The sequence below is a fragment of the Stenella coeruleoalba genome (assembly GCF_951394435.1).
Source record: "Stenella coeruleoalba genome assembly, chromosome: 6".
In the NCBI taxonomy this organism is placed as follows: Eukaryota; Metazoa; Chordata; class Mammalia; order Artiodactyla; family Delphinidae; genus Stenella; species Stenella coeruleoalba.
In genome coordinates this window covers 89,197,224-89,220,092 of record NC_137151.1, presented here as the reverse complement: position 1 = coordinate 89,220,092, position 22,869 = coordinate 89,197,224, and the positions used below count along the sequence as shown (strand labels likewise).

Below are 22,869 nucleotides of genomic sequence, written 5' to 3'. Positions count from 1 at the left end.
GTTAGCATAAGGCCTTTATGGTTCATCCATGGTGTAGCATGTGTCAGAACTTCCTTTCTCTTTAAGGCTGAATAATATTCCCATTGTACCCATCAATAATGAACTGGTTAAGAAATTGTGGAGAATCTGCCGTGGAACACTGTCCCATCTCTGAGATATATTGTGAATAGGAAAAGCACATTACAGAATAGATTGTGTAGTATGCAAACATTTATATAAATAGGATAGCTATATATGTCTATGTATGGAAATTTCTAGAGTCTACCAAAGAAAGTAGTAACACTGGTTGTCTCTGAGGAGGTGAAAAATGGATCAGGTGTGGGAGACTTATTTCTTGTAAAATTTTGTTCTATTTTGAGCGTTTTTCATACACCTATATAACTTTAAAAAATAAATAAATACCAGTAGGCACACTATGAAAAAAATTCCCATTGTATTACCGTATTTTATTTATCCATTCATCTTTAGATGGGTGATTGGGTTTCTTCTAGCTTTTGGTTGTTGTGCATAATGCTGCTATAAACATGGATGTACAAATATGTTTGTGTTCCTGCTTTCAGTTCTTTTGGGCAAATACCAGCAATAGAATTGCTGGATCATATGGTAACTCTATTTTTAAGTTTTTAAGGAACTGCAATATTGTTTTCCATAAGGGCCGCACCATTTTGCATTCCTATCGGTAGTGTATGAGGGTTCCAATTTTTCCATGTCCTCATCAACACTTTTTATTGCTTCTCTTTTTAATAATAACCACTCTCGTGGATGTGAAATGGTATCTTGTGGTTTTGATTTGCATATCCCTGATGATTAGTGATGTAGAGCATCTTTTCATATGCTCATAGGCCATTTGTATATCTTTTTTGGGAAAATGTCTTATTGAGTCCTTTGCCATTTTTAAAAATCAGATTGTTTGTTACTGTTGAGTTTTAGGAATTCTCGATATATCCTGGATATTAATCCCTATCAGATATGTAATTTGCAAAATACTTGCTCCCATTCTGTGGGCTACCTTTTCACTGTTCTTTGATGAACAAAGGTTTTAAATTTTGATGAAGTCCAATTTGTCTATTTTTTCTTTTGTTGCTTATGCAATTGGTGTCATATCCAAGAAATCATTGCCAAATCCAATGTTACGAAGCTTTTCCCTTACGTTTTCTTCTAAAAGTTTCATAGTTTTAGCTCTTACGTTTAGGACTTAATCCATTTTTAGTTAATTTTTGTATATGGTGTTAGGCCAATTTCATTCTTTTACATGTGGATCTCCAGTTTTCCCAACTCCATTTGTTGAAAAGACAGTTTTTAATTCTGCAGCTTTGTATTAAGTTTTGATATCAGGAATTGTGAGTCCTTCAACTTTGTTCTTTTTCAAGAGTGTTTTGCCTCTTCTAGGTCCCTTGAAATTCCCTGTGAATTTTAGGATGGGCTCTTATAATTTCTGAACAAAACACTTTTCAGTGGAGATCATTTTCCCTTTAAGTCTAAACTCCATACCATTGTTACCGAGTCCAAGCTCATACTGCTCGCAGAACAACAGGCCAATAAATAGAGAGACAAGTTGTTGGGGCAAGAAATAGTGACTTTATTTGGAAAGCCAGCAGACTGAGAAGATGGTGGACTAGTGTCCCAAAGAACGGTCTTACCTAACTTAGAATTCAGGCTTCTTTTATAGTAAAAGGGGAGGGGGTGTATTTGGTTGTTGCCAACTTCTTGGTGTTGGAATCCTTTGTTCTTGCAGCTGTCCAGGTAGGTCAGGTCATGATGTTCCTGTAAACCTCTGACAAGACAAATGTTATTCTCTGTTCTTCAACTTTTTCTCTCTCTATGAATGGAAAAGTGTTATACCTTTAAAGGTCAGAGCCTTGAGAATGGGCTGTCCTGTATATTTCAGGCTCTAGGCAACATTCTTAACTTGTAGTGAAAACAATAGAATACTAAGGTTAAAGTAAAAGAAACAGATCCAAAATGGAGTCAGATTTGTTCTTCCCTATTACACCATGTTTTAAAGAGTCCTTTAAGATATAGCACCTGCATGTCACCTCAGCTTCATCTCTAGATTTTCTTTAACTCCCTTTACGTAAATCAACTCTTCAAAATTTCAGAACTACTTTTAATTCTTGCATCAGCCATCCACTCTTGTCTAGGGCCTTTATATATATATAATCTGCTTGCTTTCAACATTGTCCAGCCATGTCTTCTTCCTTCAGATCTCACATCACTTCCACATCTTCCAGGAGAAATTAAGAAGTTCCTGCTTTGTGTTCTTCCTGAGGATCCTCCTTCCCATGTTGCCTGCACCATTTTAACTGCTTATTTGAATACTCCCTTAGCCGGTGCTAAAGGGATGGCATCTTGGTCAGGTTTGTATGCCTAGCCCTTAGCACAGCACCCTTCATGCAGTAGACCATCCGGGAATGTTGGTTTAAACGAATTCTTGAAGTTTCTTTTTCCGGTATTCTTCTAAAGGATAGTTTTCTAGTGTGTGGGAAAAGGCAAGAAAAGAACGTGAGTTGGAAACCCATGGAAAATAGAAGAAAGGTGCTTACTGGTTCCAAGCTCTGCATGCTTTGTTCTCCTAATTCCACTTGCCCCCATAAGCAATGAAATCTGCAATCATTTCATTCCACTAGTCCTCTGAGGCCTCCTAGGCACAGATAAAGTTAAATAGGAAAATAGGAGTTAAGGCAGGGACCCGCAGCACCCAGCTAAGTTAGGAGGGTGCAAAAGTGACCGGTCAGTAATCCAAGGGTATTTACTCCTCAAGGCAGAAGGAAGAGCACCCACCGCCTTCAGCTATTTACTCGCCCGCTGCTAACGCACCACGCGGGCTCAGGCGCCACCCAGCGCCCTGGAAAGTGCCTCCCGCGGGAGTGCACTGCCAGTTCCCGGGCGCTGTCCCAGGAGCAACAGATGACCGGAAATGGAACCTGCGCGGGCCTGTTGCTTAGCAACGAACGCAGCCGGGAAGCTAGACAGCCCCGGCGCTGAGGGAGCATAGACTGCCTTGTCCCCGGGCGCCGCATCTCTCGTCCGAGCGGTTCCTCGGGGCGCCGGGCAGGAGCGATCCAGGGGCCACCGGGTGCCACCAGCGCGTCCTCACAGCCATGAGCAGCCGGCAGGTGAGAGGTTGGCTCCTCGCCAGGCTCGTCCGGCTGCGAAGCTTCCCTTGTATTTCGAAAGTGACGGAAGCCTAGGTCTTCCGGACTCTGCAGTTGTGGCCTCGCGGGGTACAGCTTCTTTCATCCCACTTATGATCTGGGATACTGAGCGTTTTCGGTGAAAACTTTTATATGTTCTCTTCCCAACCGTTCGTACTTGGTGTTGTCATAACAACCAAACACAGTGGAGCAGAGCGCCTGCAGTTTAAATTACAGCCCTAGAGTGTCCCCAGTGTGCTAATGGTGGCTGTGTTTGTCTGGGGGGAAGCTCGGTGGGGAGTTGCCTTGGACTTGGGCTCTAGGGTTGGAATATAAGCCCCTTACTAGCGGTGCGACTTTGGGCAAATCACTTGGTTTTTCTAAACCTTCTCTCTCTTTTATGCAAAGGGGAGGAATCAGAACAAATTTTCCCCCTTTCTAAGGTTATTACAAAGTTCAAACAAGATACCATGCCATACCATACCACACATGAAAGGGTTTGGTAAGTGGCAAGTGGAATTTCTTCTTAGGAAAACATCCCCATGGCATGTAACAAAAGATGCATATGAAACCGTGGGGAATCATCATTAGTCAAATCCATTTCACTGGCCTCCACTAATCAAGCTTGCTTTTAATTGTTGCTACAAAAGACTTGCAGGTCCTCCACTCCACATGGAGCCTAAACAATAAGATGTTTGCCGGAGTTGTTTTGCAGGAGCTTGGAGTCAGCTGTGTCTCTGGGGCTGAGCTAGTTAAGGTTGCATAGGCTCTCGGACCCTCCAACTGGGCATATGCAAGTATGGCTTGGTGACCTTTTGACATCGGAGGGCTGAAAACTCCACCCTCAGATCCTGTTAAGCGCCTGCATTTTTGAAACTAGAGGCCTGTAGCTTAGTTACACCTGAGCAGACGGGTGAGTTCCACGCCTACCACACCTTTTTCCAATCACCTTTCCCCACGCTCCCCACGCTTCTCACGCTCCCTACGCCTCAGACGGCCCTGCTGCGTTACTCCTTATCCCATAAGTACCCCAGCCCCTTGGCTTCCGGGAGCCAGATTTGAGATTTGTTCGTCTGTCTTCTCCTTGGCTGCCTTGTGAATAAGCCCTGTCTTCGCTGCAAACCTCGGATGTCTCAGCATTTTGGCTTGCTGTGTTTCTGACACAGGGAACCGGTAACATATGTTGCAGTAGATACTTTTTAGAACTCTTTATTGAATTTAAGGGTAACTGTAAACAAAAGGAATGAACAATGGTCGACCTTTTTAATGCCAGAACAGAATGGGAAGACGTTAAGTGTGGGCATTATTCTGGGCTAGCTAGAAAACAACTTAACTCTCTAGATTTGTATGGAAAAGGCCCCCTAAGCATCCTGGTACTGAATGGAAAACAGTTGCTTTTAAGCCGGTAGATTTTGCTTAGCTTCTTGGTTTGACACTAAACTATAATCTTTTCTTTTTCAAGCTTCATAATTTCTTTGGTAGTGTTAGAGTTTATTGTGGAAAGAAGATTAAAAGTAACATTGAGTTGTAGATTACTAACTGAAAATGTCAAAACCCTAATTCATTAATTAATCAAAAATAACTTATTTTCTTGATGCCCACATCAGTCTTTGACCTGCTTTTGAATCATGTGCTGTGGTGTTGAAATTTAAAATATGCCTTTACCATATTTGCAGTGGTATTTCTGAATAGCTGTTGTTTCACAAAGCCCAAATTGACCAGTTTACAACTGAAAAGCGTCCACTAAAAACCTATTGGTAGTCAAGTTTTAAGTTTCACTTTATCTTAATAAAAGTGATGTTTGGAAATTACACGCCCCCACCCCAAAGGAACCTCTGTTATTAAAAAGGCAGTGGGATCTTGAAAGAATGGGCATGAGCCCATCTAGGACTATTTACATTTTCTACATACTATTTTTAAACAGTAGAGGTCTCTCTCTGGCTGCTTTTGTTGACTTGTAATTTTAAAACTCTTGATACTTTCATTTATGCTGATTTTGAGTGTAGTTTTCCTTTTGAAAGGGTGAAAGGTTTTATATTTTAACCTGAAACAAACAGAATGGATTAAACTTTTGGAAATAACATTTTGATGTGACATTTACTTATGTGTTCATTTAGTCTGAAAAAGTAAGCAGGTGGTAAAATCATATTTGCTGAAGGAGATTTTAATATATTCATCTCAATAGTGGAAGGTTTAGAGTGACATGGCATTTTTCAGGAATAGCAATTTGAACTCTTAAATTAGGTATTTAGAAGAAAAATCTCTTGGAACTGCTTCTTTCATTTTTAAAATTAGTTAAAACATAAGGCTTTTTGAGTTTCAGTTGAAGAACTTTCAGAGGTTTAAAAATACAGATATCCAAAGAGCACGAAGCTCCCCGCAAAATCCACTACAGATTGTGGGCAGAGCAGAGGGAAAAGCTGTCAGCTTATCTCTACCTTAGCGCATTTTCTAGTTGTTAAATTAAGTAGTTTTGCATTTATATGATGCTCATTCTGTTTTCCTTCATCCTGTCTCCTTGATGTTATTGCTTAAAAAGGAGAGCAGAGTGAAAACAGTTGGGTATGAGGCCAACAACATGGTGATAATTTTAACAACCATAACTCAGAACATATGATGACTATATTTAACTCAACCCTATTAGATTTTGAGAGTTGGTTGTTGATTTAATCAGACAACTTCAGGATTATTGTTGATTTTAACCAGACACATTCATAGATTCTGGTCATTTCATCAGAACTGTTAAATTTGGATTATACCAGGTTTCAAATATCCCTTCCAATAGACAAGTAGTTGAAAATCAGTAAAATAAAAACTGAGTGCCAAGCCAGAGTACTCAAGGAAGACCTTGACTCTTTAGCAATTTTAATTCTGGTAATGTAAAATTATATTAGGATCCCAACAGAAAACAGATGGCATGCTTAAAAGGATTAAATTGAAGAAAACTTATGAAAAGACCATTTGGAGAGGTGTGGGCAAGGTTAAGAGAAGAAACCAACAGGGATGAGGATGCACCTAAGGATTAATAACAGGAAGTCGTTGCCATTCCTAGGCCTGATGGGTCAAAGAAATTGAACCCCGTTCTCAGAACTTGGTGAGAGCTGGAGGCTTGGAATGGTAGCTTCCTGAAAGGAGCTGAACTCTGGAAGAATTTAGCCATTATCAGAACTACGGGAAACAGGGAGTACTAGGAGAGAAATATCCAAACTCTCTCCTTTCATCCTGTCTAGTCTCCTACAGGTGCCTCTCATTGCTTAATCCCCAGCAGAAGCCAGAGGGCTGGCAGCCCAGGTGCTGCCTGTCTACAGAAGTCAGCCTTCTAGGCACAGAGCAGGAAGGAAAACATGGAGACTGGATTGGGGCAAACAAAGAATAACCGTCACAGAAATTATTATATGTAGATGCAGTCTTCATGGACATTTCCCTGTTTACAAATTAGTTGTGATTAAAAGTTGGTAAGTCAGTTGTTCAGGTCCTGTAATGCATTTTTCACTCAGAATTCTTTATACCTAAGAATAAGTCTAACAAAAGATGTGTACAGGGCTTCCCTGGTGGCGCAGTGGTTGAGAGTCCACCTGCCGATGCAGGGGACACGGGTTCGTGCCCCGGTCCAGGAAGATCCCTCATGCCGTGGAGCGGCTGGGCCCGTGAGCCATGGCCGCTGGGCCTGCACGTCCGGAGCCTGTGCTCTGCAACGGGAGAGGCCACAACAGTGAGAGGCCTGCGAACCGCAAAAAAAAAAAAAGATGTGTACACCCTTATGAAGAATATTACAAAAAGTTTTTGAAGGATACACTCCAAGGATGTGAATAAAGAAATATATTGTATTCATGAAGAAGTCAATATCATAACAATATCAATTTCCTCCAGATTATTCTAGGCATTCAGTGTGTTTCTGTCAAAATCCCCCAAAGTTTCATGCAATGTGGATCCTAAAATTCACGTGGTAGAGAAAAGGTCAAGATTGTATATAATAATTTTTAAGAATACTAAGGTGGAGAGAATTGCCTTACAGATTTCAAGACCTATTGTGAAGTCATAGTAATTTAGACAATGTCATACAATTTGTTTACAGATAGACAAATATACCAATGGAATTAAAGGGACAAAAGAGACATTTACATACTCACGTGTATTATATGTGTATTATATACACACTGTATAGTATATGTGTGTGTGTGAAATAAAATTGTGTGTATACTAAAACATATGACCAAAGATGTTTATTGGAACATCTTTTGTAATAGAGAAACATTGGAAATAAGCTAAATGTTAATTTACAGGAGAATGGAATGGATGAATCACATCATATTCATACGTTAGAGTACTATACAGCTGTGAAAATCAGGAAAGTATCAACGTGGGAAGTGAGAAAACCATCTTGCTTGCATGCTGAAGAGTTTGAAAGAAAGTCTCCCTCTATGATGTAAGGGAAACGTTCTGGAAAGCTGCCCTTAGGGGTGCAACCCTGCTGGAGGGTGTCTGTCACTGGGTCAGCCACACACCACAGGCTGGGAAGGTGCCCACAGTCAAGGATGCTGACTGCTGGCAGCCACACCATGGAAGCAATGACAAAAAGCCCTGGAACCAGGAAGAGAGTCCCTTCTTCTCACAGTGTTGTTTTGACACCCTTTATAATATTAATGCTGGTTGGCAAAGGAGAAATGTTATAGAATCCTGCCCAGTCACAAAGGGGGGCAAAAAGGGTAGACTTGGAGCTGAGAGGTAATATTGACAATTGGCAAAAAGCACGACTTATAATCTGCTTTATAGAACAAAGCATTATTGTCAACAGTGCTTCCTCTTACCTAGGTGGAATTCCTCCCGTGGAATCCTCCTCTACTCAAAGGAAGATATCAGCCCTTTTCCCTGAAAGTTGCTGCTAAAAAGTATGTTACTTACAGTAACTTGAGGATGCATTAACCTGAATACATTGTCACCTTAGGAAGTGGAGCATTCTGGAAAAAAAATGAAGTTTTAGCCATGGAGAAAGGAGGTGGGGGCTAAGTGAATGGACACTCGTTAGATAAATTCCTAGAAGAAGATATAGCCAATTCCCCACTGAACTGTCTTGGCACTCACCCATAAATGTATGGGTTTATTTCTAAACTCCCAATTCTGTTCCTTTGATCTATAGATCTATATGTTTATCCTTACACAGTCTTCATTACTGTAGTTTTGTAGTTAAGTCATGAAATCTGAAAGTGTGAGTCTGACAACTTTGTTCTTTTTCAAGATCTTTTGGCTATTCTGGGTCCATTACATTTCCATGTGAATTTTATGATCATCTTGTTAATTTCTACAACTAAGCATCTGAGATTTTGAGAGAGGGTGTGTTGAATCTGTAGGTTATTTTGAGGGGAGAGTATTGCATTTTAACAATATTAGTCTTCCAATCCATGAGCATGGGATGTCTTTCCATTTATTAAGGTCTTCTTTAATTTCTTTCAATAACGTTTTATAGCTTTCTTTGTACCAGTCTTGCATGTCTTTTTGTTAAATTTATTCCTAACTATTTTATCCTTTCTGATGCTATTGTAAATTAATTTCTTAATTTCAGTTTTGGATTGTTCATTGTTAGCATCTAGAAATACAATTTTTGTGTATTAATCTTGAATCCTGCAACCTTGCTGAGCTCTTTCATTAGCTCTAATAATCTTTTGTGGATGCCTTATGATTTTCTGTACACAACATCATGCTATCCATAAAGTATGTTTTAGAATATTTTGGATGATCTGTGCTTTACTTTATATTAGACACTCTGTAACACTTGGTTCAATGAGTCAATTTTAGCATTAACAGAGTAAACAGTGTTGGGTTGGGTTTTGTTTGTATTTTTTCATGCAGGATAAATCACCCAGCAAAGAAAAATCCAAGATACCAGTCAGATTTTTACCACAGTTGTCTACGGTAATTTACCAAATATCTCATATTTTATTGCTTTTGTAATAATGTTGTTTACTAGTTTTCAAACTTGCAAATAAGATACTGAATTTTTTTTTTTTTTTTTTTTTTTTTTTTTTTTTTTTGGCTGCATTGGGTCTTTGTTGCTGTGCACAGGCTTTCTCTAGTTGCGGCGAGTGGGGGGCTACTCTTCGTCGCAGTGCGTGGGCTTCTCAGTCTGGTGGCTTCCCTTGTTGTGGAGCACGGGCTCTAGGCACACGGGCTTCAGTAGTTGTGGCACACGGACTTCAGTAGTTGTGGCTTGCAGGCTCTAGAGCGCAGGCTCAGTATTTATGGCACATGGGCTTATTTGCTCCATGGCATGTGGGATCTTCCCGGACCAGGGCTCGAACCCGTGTCCCCTGCATTGGCAGGCGGATTCTTAACCGCTGAGCCACCAGGGAAGCCCAAGATACTGAATTTTTTATTATAAATTTCTGTGCTCCATTTCTTTTCCGATGGAGAACATCTATGAGGTATATATCTTAGGAAAAATAACTGTCTTAATAAAGGAGCTGTAAGCTATAATTACCTAGTATGTGCAGGATATTTGAGTATTATGAATAAAAGAATTCTGAGGATGACCTAGCAGAAGTAGTGTTGGAGTTAGGAAGCAAGGACTTAGATTACAGATTTTTCACTAATGGCTCTGTGACTATTACAGAGTCACTTACCTCTTGGAGCCCCAGTTTCTGAGTTTGAAATGAGAACAGTTGATTTGATCTCTGAAGAGGTGTCTCTTCTAGCACTTTTAGCTACAGGAGATTTCTTAGATCTTGGCATCCTTTTTCATGATTTTGATGTTAAATTAGCATTGTCCTGTGGAAGAGGTAGTTAATAGACATTTTCAGTTGATCAAGTGCTGGACAAATTAGATTTTACTGCAATAAAGTTTACTGTCAAATAATTATGTTGAGTTTAATATTGTTGAGTTATACTCTTGTGATTCCTGGAAGTTGATTTTAAATGGAGGTTCAATGCAAACATTATTTGTTTTGAAACATTTTAAAAGCTCAGGATGAACTATGAAATGGAATCTGAATGGCTTCATACAGAGTAGATTTCTAATAATTTGAAATTAAGGATTCTTTCAGATTAAAAAAACACTCCAATGAAAATGTTCAGGTGAATGCTCTTAAACATTTCAAAGTACACGTTTTAATTGTGAACCTATTTTATCGATAATGCCAAGATTATCACACCATGTTCTATGAAATAAAATCATAGCATTTTTTTTAGTTCTGCAAATATCTGTCTTAGGTATTCTGTGTTAAGAGCCAAAGATATGACATGGAATAGACATTTAATTTTCTCTTTAAAAATTAAAAAAAATTTAAATTTAATAAAATTGCCACTAGTTAAAAAAAATTAGTGTATAGGTTTAGCAATAAATATTATTAGTATATATGTTTACAAATAGCAACTAAATTTAAATTTACTTACTGAATAGATATTCAGTGGCTGAGATGAAAAATCCTTCCTAGCCCATGAGGCAAATAATTGTTTAAAATGCTTATTTGGCTGATTTAAACCTTATACTGTGCTCATATTTGACTTTGTCTTGCAATTTTTCTTTCGTATCATTTGAGTTTTATGTCTTTTAAGATAAATAATATTTGAAAGAAATTTTTAACATATTCCATTAATTAAAACAAAAATTCATTTGAACATTATGGTTTGCACTTGGATAATATTTTCCGGCAGTAATTAAGATTTGGGGGGTGGGGTAATAATTGCATTTATTTACATTTTTGGTAAAACACTGGTGTGTTCTTCAGTAATGGGCATTGTAAATGTTTGGAAAAACAAATGGGAGAATTGGAGCCTTCAGGCCATTTTTAGCGACACACAGTTTTGTTTTTTTTTCAGGGGGAGGGTTGCGGAAAACACTGAAGTTACCTACAGTTTTTGTTTGTTTTTGTTTTTGTTTTTTAGCCAGTTCTGCCCTCATAGCTTCCATGGAAATAGACTCTTTCACTAAATGAAGAAAGGTGCTGTGAGTGCGGGTTGGGTAGTGCGGGCTGCTCTGACTACCCCAGGTCATAAAGGAGCAGACCGCTTGCTTCGTAGTCTCTGGCAGAGCACCCACTTTTTTCCAAAGTCAGCTTCTAGTCTTACGTGGTGCACACATCCAGCGTTTTTAAACATACTTTGTGATGACCCATGGTTTGGAGTTCTCACAACTGGCAGAAGTTGAGATTGGCATTTAAAAAGTGGTGGATTTGGGTCCCAGAAATTAGATGAAAAAAATAACCCCCAGGCATCTAAGCCCACGTGAGCATGTGAACATATAAGCCCTTTCTACCTGGAAGACCTAGAATGATTTTCAGTACAGACCTTCATGTTCCCAGAGGTGATCCTTGTTAAAACCAAGGATGGCCCAGCACTGGTGGCTGCCAGCCTCTCAGAGCTGGTGACCTGACTCTCAGCCTGCACACCTCACTCATAGCCCTCCCATGAATCTGAAATCCTTTATGGAGAAAGATGAGAATGGAAGAATGGAAGGGGGGATGGAAGGATGGAAGACCACTGATTTTTAAGTGTTCTAGATGTTCTCCTGTGAAAGAAGAGCCTGAAAATAGGACATGTGTAGAGTTGGAGAGGTGATCCCAGGAAGCAGGAGTAAAGGATCTGGGAGAGTAAAACTAGGAAGGAGGAGAAGCCAGTACGGGGCGGGGTGGCTGGAATGATCCTGCCCGACCTTCTGAATGCTTCCTGGAATCATCTGCCTGAGGATGATCAGGGTGGTAGCATTTATCCGTCAGCTCTCATCCTATCTCCTGAGGATGTTAACTTCCACCTATTTCTGGCTGCTCACGTGTGAGTGCAGAATGGGCTACCCCGAGGGTCCCATGCTGCGGCATCAAAGAAGCCACACGGGACAAAACAAAAGACAGTTTCTTGAGTGGAAACCCTGTCGTTCCCACCCGAATTGAAGCCAGCACAGAACTGTTCACTGCAGCCACGTCTGGAATCGTGAGGTGAGGGACAAGAGGATGTGAAAGGAAGTGAAACAAGACTTTTCTGATAGAAAAGTCAATGGAATTCTCAGTCCAGCCTCACAGAAGTTCCAAAGCAGAGGGAAGGAGTGCATATGTCTGTCGTCATCTGAAAGGAGAAAACAGACTAAAATGGAATTGCTAATCAGCATTAAAAATATGTAGACGTTACTTTAAAATGCACCCCTCTGGTTTTATTGAAGATCAGTGTTACTTAGCTAGATGGTGTTCTGACTATGTGTGGCTGCTGTTTGTGATTGGCCCAGGGCCACTATTTATAAACCCTTCATATATATATATATATATATATATATATATATATATATATATACCCTTCATATATATATATATATATATATGCCCTTCATATATATATATGAAGGGTATAGAGGAAACATTCAGGCCCTCACCACCCTTCTCCACCCAGGGTGCTGATGAGACTGGGGCTGGTAGCTCAGCATGCAGAATGGGTGCTGTAGAGATCCTAAGAAGTCAGGTGTGTGGGAATCAGTGTCGAAGGCTTGGGTTAAGCAAGGTGTTTTGTACATTTGTAGTAGCTCCATTACAGTAGACCTCATTTGAGTTGCCTCTGTATGACGGTATGAGAATTTTAGGGCACTTGGACCATATGTCCCTTTCCTTCTATCATCTACAGCTGCATTCGGTTTTTTTTTTTTTTTTTTTTTTTTGCGGTACGTGGGCCTCTCACTGTTGTGGCCTCTCCCGTTGCGGAGCACAGGCTCCGGACGCTCAGACTCAGTGGCCATGGCTCACGGGCCCAGCCGCTCTGCGGCATGTGGGATCCTCCCGGACCGGGGCACGAACCTGTGTCCCCTGCATCGGCAGGCGGACTCTCAAGCACTGTGCCACCAGGGAAGCCCTACAGCTGCATTCTTATTAGGCCTTTGCCACATCCTTATTCTCCCTAAAGGGAAGCCTTCCACTCTGAGAACACCTACTGCACTTTTAGCTTGAAAACGTTGTGCTCATGTCCCCCTTTGTACCCTGTGGTCCATTGGGGATTAAAGAAAACAGAGCCGTTTGTGGTACAGCACTGTATATGTATGAAACAGTTACCTAATTTGGTGTTTGTACTTTGGGAAGTATTGTCTGAAGTTCATTGCAATTTTCTTTCCCTTCACTCTTCTTCCCTTCCCATTTTATTGAGATATAATTGACATACAACCCTGTAAATCTAAAGTGTCCAACATAATGGTTTGACTTAACACACATCATGATTACTACAGTTGGTTTGTGAACATTATTGTCTCATATAGATACAACATTAAAGAAATAGAAAAAATCTTTTTTCTTTGGGCTGAGAACTCCACAGCTTTCCTATAATAAACATACAGCAGTGTGAATTATATTTATTATGTTGTACATTACATCCCTAGTACTTATTTACCTTATAACTGGAAGTTTGTACCTTTAGACTACCTACCCCCAGATTCTGATAAGCTCAAATCTGATCTCTTTTCCTATTGTAAAGTACAATTGACCTATTTAATACAGCACTGTTAGTTCCTGGTGCATAATACGGTGATTGGATATTTCTATACATTTCACACTGATCACAAGTCTAGTTACCGTCTGTCACAATATAAAGATGTTACATAATTATTGACTATATTCCCCTCACTGTACATTTTATATCTGTGACTCATGTATTTTGCACCTGGAAGTTTGTACCTCTTAATCTCCCTCACCTATTTCTCTCATCCTTGCACCCCACCTCCCCTCTGGCAACCACCTGTTTGTGTACCATGACTCTGTTTGTTTTGTCATGTTTGTTCATTTATTTTTTAGACTCCACAAATAAGTGAAATCATATGATATTTGTCTTTTCCTGTCTGACTTATTTCACTTAGCTTAATGCCCTGTAGGTCCATTTATGTTGTCACAAATGGCAAGAGTTCATGCTTTTTACAGCTGAGTAATATTCCATTGTATTTATATATACCACATTTTCTTTATCCATGTATCTATTGATGGGCACATGGATTGCTTCCATATCTTGGCTATTGTAAATAATGCTGCAGTGAACATAGGGGTGCATATATTTTCAAGTTAGTGTTTTCATTTTCTTTGGCTAAATACCCAGGAGTGGAATTGTTAAATTGTATGATAGTTCTATTTTTAATTTTTTGAGGAATCGCCATACTGTTCTCCATAGTGGCTGTACCAATTTACATTCCCACCAGCATTGCACAAGGGCTCCCTTTTCTCCACACCCTCACCAACACTTGCTATTCCCCCACCCCAGTTTTAATGAGATATAATTGACATACAGTACTATATAAGTTTAAGATGTACAGCATAATGATTTGACATACATACATCATGAAATGATTACCACAATAGGTTTAGTGAATATTCATCATCTCATATAGATACATTAAAGAAACAGGAGAAAATTTTTTTCTTTGTGAATTTTGTCCTTTTTGACAGTGGCCATTCTGACAGGTGTGAGGTGATCTCATTGTGGTTTTGATGTGCATTTCTCTAATGATTAGTGATGTTCATCTTTTCATGTGCCTGTTGGCCATCTGTATGTCTTCTTTGGAAAAATGTTTATTCAGGTCCTCTGCCCATTTTAAAAGTTGGGTTATTTGTTTTCTTAACATTGAGTTTTGTGAGTTCCTTGTGTATTTTGAGTATTAACATCTTATTGGATATGTCATTTGAAAACATCTTCTCCCATTCAGTAGGCGGTTTTTCATTTGCTGATAGTTTCCTTTGCCTTGCAAAAGCTTCTTAGTTTGATGTAGCCCCATTTATTTGTTTTTGTTTTTGTTTCCCTTGCCTGAGGAGATATAGCAAAAAAAATATCACGGGCTTCCCTGGTAGTGCAGTGGTTGAGAGTCCGCCTGCCGATGCAGCGGACGTGGGTTCGTGCCCTGGTCTGGGAAGATCCCACATGCCACTGAGTCTGCGTGTCCGGAGCCTGTGCTCCGCAACGGGAGAGGCCACAACAGTGAGAGGCCCGCGTACTGCAAAAAAAAAAAAAAATCGCTAAGACTGATGTCAAAGGGCATAGTGCCTGTGTTTTCTTCTGGAAGTTTTATGGTTTCAGATCTTACATTGACGTCCTAAATCCATTTTGAGTTTATTTTTTTAATATGGTGTGAGAAAGTGGTCCTGTTTGATTCTTTTGCACGTAGCTCTCCAGTTTCCCAATACCATTTATTGAAGAGCCTGTCTTTCCCTATTGTATATTTTTGCCTCCTTTGTCATAGATTAATTGACCATATGAATGTGGTTTCATTTCTGGGTGCTCTATTCTGTGCCATTGATCTGTGTGTCTGTTTTTGATTACTGTGGCTTTATAGTACAGTTTGAAATAAAGGAGTGTGATACGTCTAGCTTTGTTCTCTTTCTCTAGATTGTTATCTTGAGATAACAAGATAAAAAGGCTCTTCAGGGTCTTCTGTGTTTCCATACAAATTTTAGCTCTGTTCTAGTTCTGTGCAAAATGCCATTGGTATTTTAATAGGGATTGCGCTGAATCTGTAGATTGCCTTGGGTCATATGGCCATTTTAACAGGAGTGAGTCTTCTAATCCATGATGTTGGTAGTCAGAGATATTGAATAATGTCTTCCAAACTGAGAAGGAACGTTGAGACTGAAAAATGACGTGATCAACTTCATAAAGAACAATTAGGAAATGTATTGTGGGTAACTTAGGCGGGAAGGATTGGGTGGACACATGATCCGCATTCACAGCTGCACTTAGCACCGCTGAAAGGGGTGCAGGGAAATTTAAAGGGGTCAAAGCTAAAAATAGAATCTGACTACTAGGGAGAAGCATGTCCACACGGATGGGAACAGGGTTTTTTTTTCCTTCCCCTGGATTAATGGTCTCATGACCATTAACCATCTGCATCAGCAAAAGGCACACTTCTGGTTTTTAGGTATCAGATGAAGGCAAGGGTGAAAGTTGAATGGGAATTCATCTGGCTTGGGCACATTCCTTGTGTGTTAGGCTAAGGCTCAGTCATGCATAAGGAGGAGGGGATAGGACAGTGGGCCTAAGATAGAGCTGACAGAATGGAGTCAGTTTGGTTCAGCTACACATGTGAGCATGGTATATCTTTCCATTTCTTTGTATTGTCTTCAGTTTCTCTCATCAGTGTCTTATAGTTTTCCAAGTACAAGTCTTTTACCTTATATTTATTCTTGTATATTTTATTTTTTGTTGCATTGTAAAGGGATTGTTTCCTTAATTTCTCTTTCTGATAGTTTTTGTTTGTTTGTTTGTTTGTTTTTGAGGTACGCGGGTGTCTCACTGTTGTGGCCTCTCCCGTTGTGGAGCACAGGCTCCGGATGCGCAGGCTCAGCGGCCATGGCTCATAGGCCTAGCCGCGCCATGGCATGTGGGATCTTCCCGGACCAGGGCACGAACCAGTGTCCCCTGCATCGGCAGGCGGACTCTCAACCACTGCGCCACCAGGGAAGCCCTGATAGTTTGTTTTCAGTGTATAGAAACACAGCAGATTCTTGTACATCAATTTTTTATGCTGCAACTTTACCAAATTCATTGATGAGTTTTAGTAATTTGTTGGTAGCATCTTTAGGATTTTGTATATATAGTATCATCTCACCTGCAAACAGGGCAGTTTCACTTCTTCCTTTCCAGTTTGGATTTCTTTTATTTCTTGTCTGGTTGTTGTGGCTAGGACTTCAAATACTATGTGGAATAAAAGTGGAGAGGCTGGACAACCTTGTCTTTTTCTTAATCTTAGAGGAAGTGCTTTCAGCTTTTCACTGTTGAGTATGTTGTTAGCTGTGGGCTTATCATACGTGGCCTTTATTATGTTGAGATATATTCCCTCTACACCCACTTTGTTGAGAGTTTTTGTCATAAATGGATGTTGAGTTTTGTCCAAGACTTTCTGCATCTATTGAGATGATCATATGGTTTTTATTCTTCAATTTGTTAATGTGGTATATCATGTAGGTTGATTTTTGCAAATATTCAACCATCCTTGCATCCCTGGGATAAATCCCACTTGATCATGGTGTGTGATCCTTTTAGTGTATTGTTGAATTTGGTTTGTTAATATTTTGATGAGGATTTTTACATCTATGTTCATCAATGATATAGGCCTGTATTTTTTTCTTTTTGTGGTATCTTTGTCTGGTTTTGGTATCCGGGTGTAGGTGGCCTCATAGAATGAGTTTGGGAATGTTCCTTCCTCTGCATTTTTTTGGAATAGTTTGAGAAGGATAGGTGCTAACTCTTCTTTAAATGTTTGGTAGAATTGACCTGTGAAGCAGTCTGGTCCAGGACTTTTGTTTGAGAGTAAGTTTGTTTTATTACTGATTCAGTTTCAATCCTGGTAATTGGTCTGTTTCTATTTTCTATTTCTTCCTGATTCAGTCTTGGGAGACTGTACTTTCTAGGAATTTCTCCATTTCCTCTAGATTGTCCATTTTATTGGCATACAGCTGTTCATAGTAATCTCTTATGATCCTTTGTAGTTCTGCGGTGTAAGTTGTAACTTGTTTTTATAGGAAAAGAACTGTAAAAATACAAACACATGAGGCTAAATAATACACTACTAAATAACCAAGAGATCACTGAAGAAATGAAAGAGGAAGTCAAAAAATACCTAGAAACAAATGACAATGAAAACATGACAACCCAAAACCTGTGGGATGCAGCAAAAGCAGTTATAAAGGGAAGTTTATAGCAATACAATCCTACCTCAAAAAACATCTCAGATAAACAACCTAACCTTACACCTAAAGCAATTAGAGAAAGAAGAACAAAAAACCCCCAAAGTTAGCAGAAGGAAAGAAATCATAAAGATCAGAGCAGAAATAAATGAAAAAGAAATGAAGAAAATGACAGCAAAGATCAATAAAACTAAAAGCTGGTTCTTTGAGAAGATAAACAAAATTGATAAACCATTAGCCAGAGTCATCAAGAAAAAAAGGGAGAAGACTCAAATCAACAGAAATAGAAATGAAAAAGAAGTAACAACTGACACTGCAGAAATACAAAGGATCATGAGAGATTACTTACAAGCAACTCTATGCCAATAAAATGGACCACCTGGAAGAAACGGACAAATTCTTAGAAAAGCACAACCTCTGAGACTGAACCAGGAAGAAATAGAAAATATAAACAGACCAATCACAAGCACTGAAATTGAAACTGTGATTAAAAATCTTCCAACAAACAAAAGCCCAGGACCAGATGGCTTCACAGGCGAATTCTATCAAACATTTAGAGAAGAGCTAACAGCTATCCTCTCAAACTCTTCCAAAATATAGCAGAGGGAGGAACGCTCCCAAACTCATTCTACGAGGGCACTATCACCGTGATACCAAAACCAGACAAAGGTGTTACAAGAAAAGAAAACTACAGGCCAGTATCACTGATGAACATAGATGCAAAAATCCTCAACAGAATACTAACAAACAGAATCCAGCCACACATTAAAAGGATCATACACCATGATCAAGTGGGATTTATCCCAGGAATGCAAGGATTCTTCAATATACACAAATCAGTCAATGTGATACACCATGTTAACAAACTGAAGGATAAAAACCATATGATCATCTCAATAGATGCAGAAAAAGCTTTTGACAAAATTCAACACCAATTTATGATAAAAACTCTCCAGAAAGTAGGCATAGAGGGAACTTACCTCAACATAATAAAGACCATATATGACAAACCCACAGCCAACATCATTCTCAATGGTGAAAGACTGAAACCATTTCCTCTAAGACCAGGAACAAGACAATGTTGTCCACTCTCACCACTTTTATTCAACATAGTTTTGGAAGTTTTAGCCACAGCAGTCAGAGACGAAAAAGAAATAAAAGGAATCCAAATAGGAAAAGAAGAAGTAAAACTGTCACTGTTTGCAGATGACATGATACCATACACAGATAATCCTAAAGATGCTACCAGAAAACTACTGGAGCTAATCAATGAATTTGGTAGAGTAGCAGGATACAAAATTAATGCACAGAAATCTCTTGAATTCCTATACACTAATGACAAAAAATATGAAAGAGAAATTAAGGAAACACTCCCATTTACTACTGCAACAAAAAGAATAAAATACCTAGGAATAAACCTACCTAAGGAGACAAAAGACCTGTATGCAGAAAACTATAAGACACTGATGAAAGAAATTAAAGATGATACAAATTGATGGAGAGAGATATACCATGTTCTTGGATTGGAAGAATCAACATTGTGAAAATGACTACACCACCCAAAGAAATCTACAGTTTCAATGCAATCCCTATCAAACTACCAATGGCATTTTTCACAGAAGTAGAACAAAAAATTTCACAATTTGTATGGAAACACAAAAGACCCCGAATTGCCAAAGCAATCTTGAGAAAGAAAAACGGAGCTGGAGGAATCAGGCTCCCTCACTTCAGACTATACTACAAAGCTACAGTAATCAAGACAGTATGGTACTGGCACAAAAACAGAAATATAGATCAATGGAACAGGATAGAAAGTCCAGAGATAAACCCACGCACATATGGTCACCTTATCTTTGACAGTGGAGGCAAGAATATACAATGGAGAAAAGACAGGCTCTTCAGTAAGTGCTTCTGGGAAAACTGGACAGCTACATGTAAAAGAATGAAATTAGAACACTCCCTAACACCATACACAACAATAAACTCAAAATGGATTAAAGACCTAAAGGTAAGGCCAGACACTATCAAACTCTTAGAGGAAAACATAGGCAGAACACTCCATGACATAACTCACAGCAAGATCCACCTCCTTTTTGACCCATCTCCTAGAGAAATGGAAATAAAAGCAAAAATAAACACATGGGACCTAATGGAGCCTAAAAGCTTTTGCACAGCAAAGGAAACCACAAACAAGACAAAAAGACAACCCTCAGAATGGTAGAAAATATTTGCAACCGAAGCAACTGACAAAGGATTAATCTCCAAAATATACAAGCAGCTCATGTAGCTCAATGTCAAAAATACAAACAACCGCATCCAAAAATGGGCAGAAGACCTAAATAGACATTTCTCCCAAGAAGATATACAGAGTGCCAACAAACACACAAAAGGATGTACAACATCACTAATCATTAGGGAAATACAAATCAAAACTACAATAAGGTATCACCTCACACCAGTCAGAACGATCATCATCAAAAAAATCTACAAAAAATCAATGCTGGAGAGGGTGTGGAGAAAAGGGAACCCTGTGGCACTGTTGAAGGGAGTGTAAATTGACACAGCCACTATGGAGAATGGTATGGAGGTTCCTTAAAAAACTAAAAATAGAACTACCATACGACACAGCAATCCCACTACTGGGCATATACCCTGAGAAAACCGTAATTCAAAAAGAGTCATGTACCACAATGTTCACTGCAGCACTATTTACAATAGCCAAGACATGGAAGCAACCTAAGTGTCCATCGACAGATGAATGGATAAAGAAGACATGGCACATGTATACTATTGAATATTACTCAGCCATATAAAGTAATGAAACTGAGTTATTTGTAGTGAGGTGGATGGACCTAGAGTCTGTCATGCAGAGTGAAGTACGTCAGAAAGAGAAAAACAAATACCATATGCTAACACATATATATGGAATCTCAAAAAAAAAAAAAGGGTTCTGAAGAACCTAGGGGCAGGAAAGGAATAAAGATGCAGACATAGCAAATGGACTTGAGGACATGGGGAGGAAGAAGGGTAAACTGAGCCTAAGTGAGAGAGTGGCAGGGACATATATACACTACCAAATGTAAAATAGATAGCTAGTGGGAAGCAGCCGCATAGCACAGGGAGATCAGCTCGGTGCTTTCTGACCACCTAGAGGGGTGGGATAGGGAGGGTGGGAGGGCGACGCAAGAGAGAGGGCATATGGGGATATATGTATATGTATAGCTGATTCACTTTGTTATACAGCAGCAACTAACACAACAATGTAAAGCAATTATACCTCAATAAAGATGTTAACAAAAATATTGACTGGAATGTATGCTTTGTGTGGGTAGAGAGTACCTCATATAAAAAGTCATCATGTATACAGTAGGAACAAAAGTGGTGTACTGCTCACCTCACAGAGTTGTAAAGAGAACTGAATGAGATAATTCATGTAAATTTCTTAAAACAATACACACACAATGTAATCAATATATATTCTAATCAATATAAAGATTGGCAAGATAATTTAAATTTTTTGTATTTTATACTAAGTCTTCAAAATCTAGTACATATTTTACACTGAAACACATCTCACTTCATAGTGGTCAGTAGCTACAGGTGGCTAATGGATGCTGTTTTGGACAATGTAGCTTAAAAAAAATACAGGGTTAGCAGACATAAGAAGTAGCCATTCCCTTTAGGAGTAAGGGAGAGTGCTCGAGGAAGAAACTTGGAAGATCCATTACTTCTCCAAAGCGTGGATTAAGACCCCTTGGAGAGGGAATGGCTGTGGCCCACCTGGATAGCAAAGATGTTTGCTGAGGTGTTGCAGGCTTAGGCTGGTAGGTGAGAAAACCACCTTGCTTGCATGCTGAAGAGTTTGAAAGTCTCCCTGTATGATGTAAGGGAAACTTTCTGGGAAGCTGCCCTTCGGGATGCCCGTGAAACCTGCAACCCTGCTGGAGGGTGTCTTTCACTGGGTCAGCCACACACCACAGGCTGGGAAGGTGCCCACAGGCAAGGATGCTGACTGCTGGCAGCCACACCATGGAAGCAGCGACAGAAAGCCCTGGAACCAGGAAGAGAGTCCTTTCCTCTCACAGTGTTGTTTTGACACCATTTGTAATATTAACGCTGGTTGGCAAAGGAGAAATGTTACAGAGTCCTGCCCAATCACAAAGGGGGGCAAAAAGGGTAGGTTTGGAGCTGAGAGGCAATAAATTGACAATTGGCAAAAAGCACGACTTATAATCTGCTTTATAGATCGAAGTATTTTTCTCAACAGTGCTTCCTCTTACCTAGGTGGAATTCCTACCATGGAATCCTCCTCTACTCAAAGGAAGATATCAGCCCTTTTCCCTGAAAGTTGCTGTTAAAAAGTATATGTTACTTACAGTAACCTGACGATGCATTAACCTGAATACATTGTCAGCTTAGGAAGTGGAGCATTCTGGTTGTCAATAGAACAGAAATGGTATTTTAGTGATAGAGAAGGGAGGTGGAGTACAGTAAGCCCTGGACACTAACTAGGTTCAGATTAAATTCCTAGGGGATGATGTAATGGATAAAAGCCTTTGCACATTTTTAAACCTTTCTGATGGGTATTGTTGGATACCACTTTCCTTTCTTTCCTCGCTATGAAAAAGCAATTCTAAGACAAACATTGAGAATTTAAAAAGTAGTAGAGGGGCTTCCCTGGTGGCGCAGTGGTTAAGAATCCATCTGCCAATTCAGGGGACACGGGTTCAAGCCATGGTCTGGGAAGATCCCACATGCCGTGGAGCAACTAAGCCCATGAGCCACAACTACTGAGCCCACATGCCACAACTACTGAAGTCCACGCTCCTAGAGCCCGTGCTTCGCAACAAGAGAAGCCACCACAGTGAGAAGCCTGCGCACCACAAAGAAGAGTAGCCCCCACTCACCGCAACTAGAGAAAGCCCGTGCACAGCAGCGAAGACCCAATGCAGCCAAAAATAAATAAATTAAATAAATTTGTTTTAAAGTAGTAGGGTATGTCTTTAAATATTTTGAATACTAAGTGCTTTACTTTAGATCCTCTGTAAAATTTGGTTGAATGAATCAATTTTATCATTAACAGAGTAAACTTTTTTTTTCTTTAAATGCAG

General features: G+C 39.6%; 1 protein-coding gene across 1 annotated transcript in view; it reads left to right on the top strand.

Moving 5' to 3' along the window:
- Positions 1 to 2,762: 2,762 nt before the first annotated feature.
- The window catches only part of DNAH7 (dynein axonemal heavy chain 7), a 247,305-nt gene continuing 227,198 nt past the window's right edge, over positions 2,763 to 22,869 (top strand). The window contains exons 1-2 of the mRNA XM_079923963.1: positions 2,763 to 3,116; positions 8,982 to 9,044. Of these exons, the coding sequence (XP_079780089.1) occupies positions 3,102 to 3,116; positions 8,982 to 9,044 (78 nt within the window). The 5' untranslated portion in view covers positions 2,763 to 3,101. The remainder of the gene's footprint in view (positions 3,117 to 8,981; positions 9,045 to 22,869) is intronic.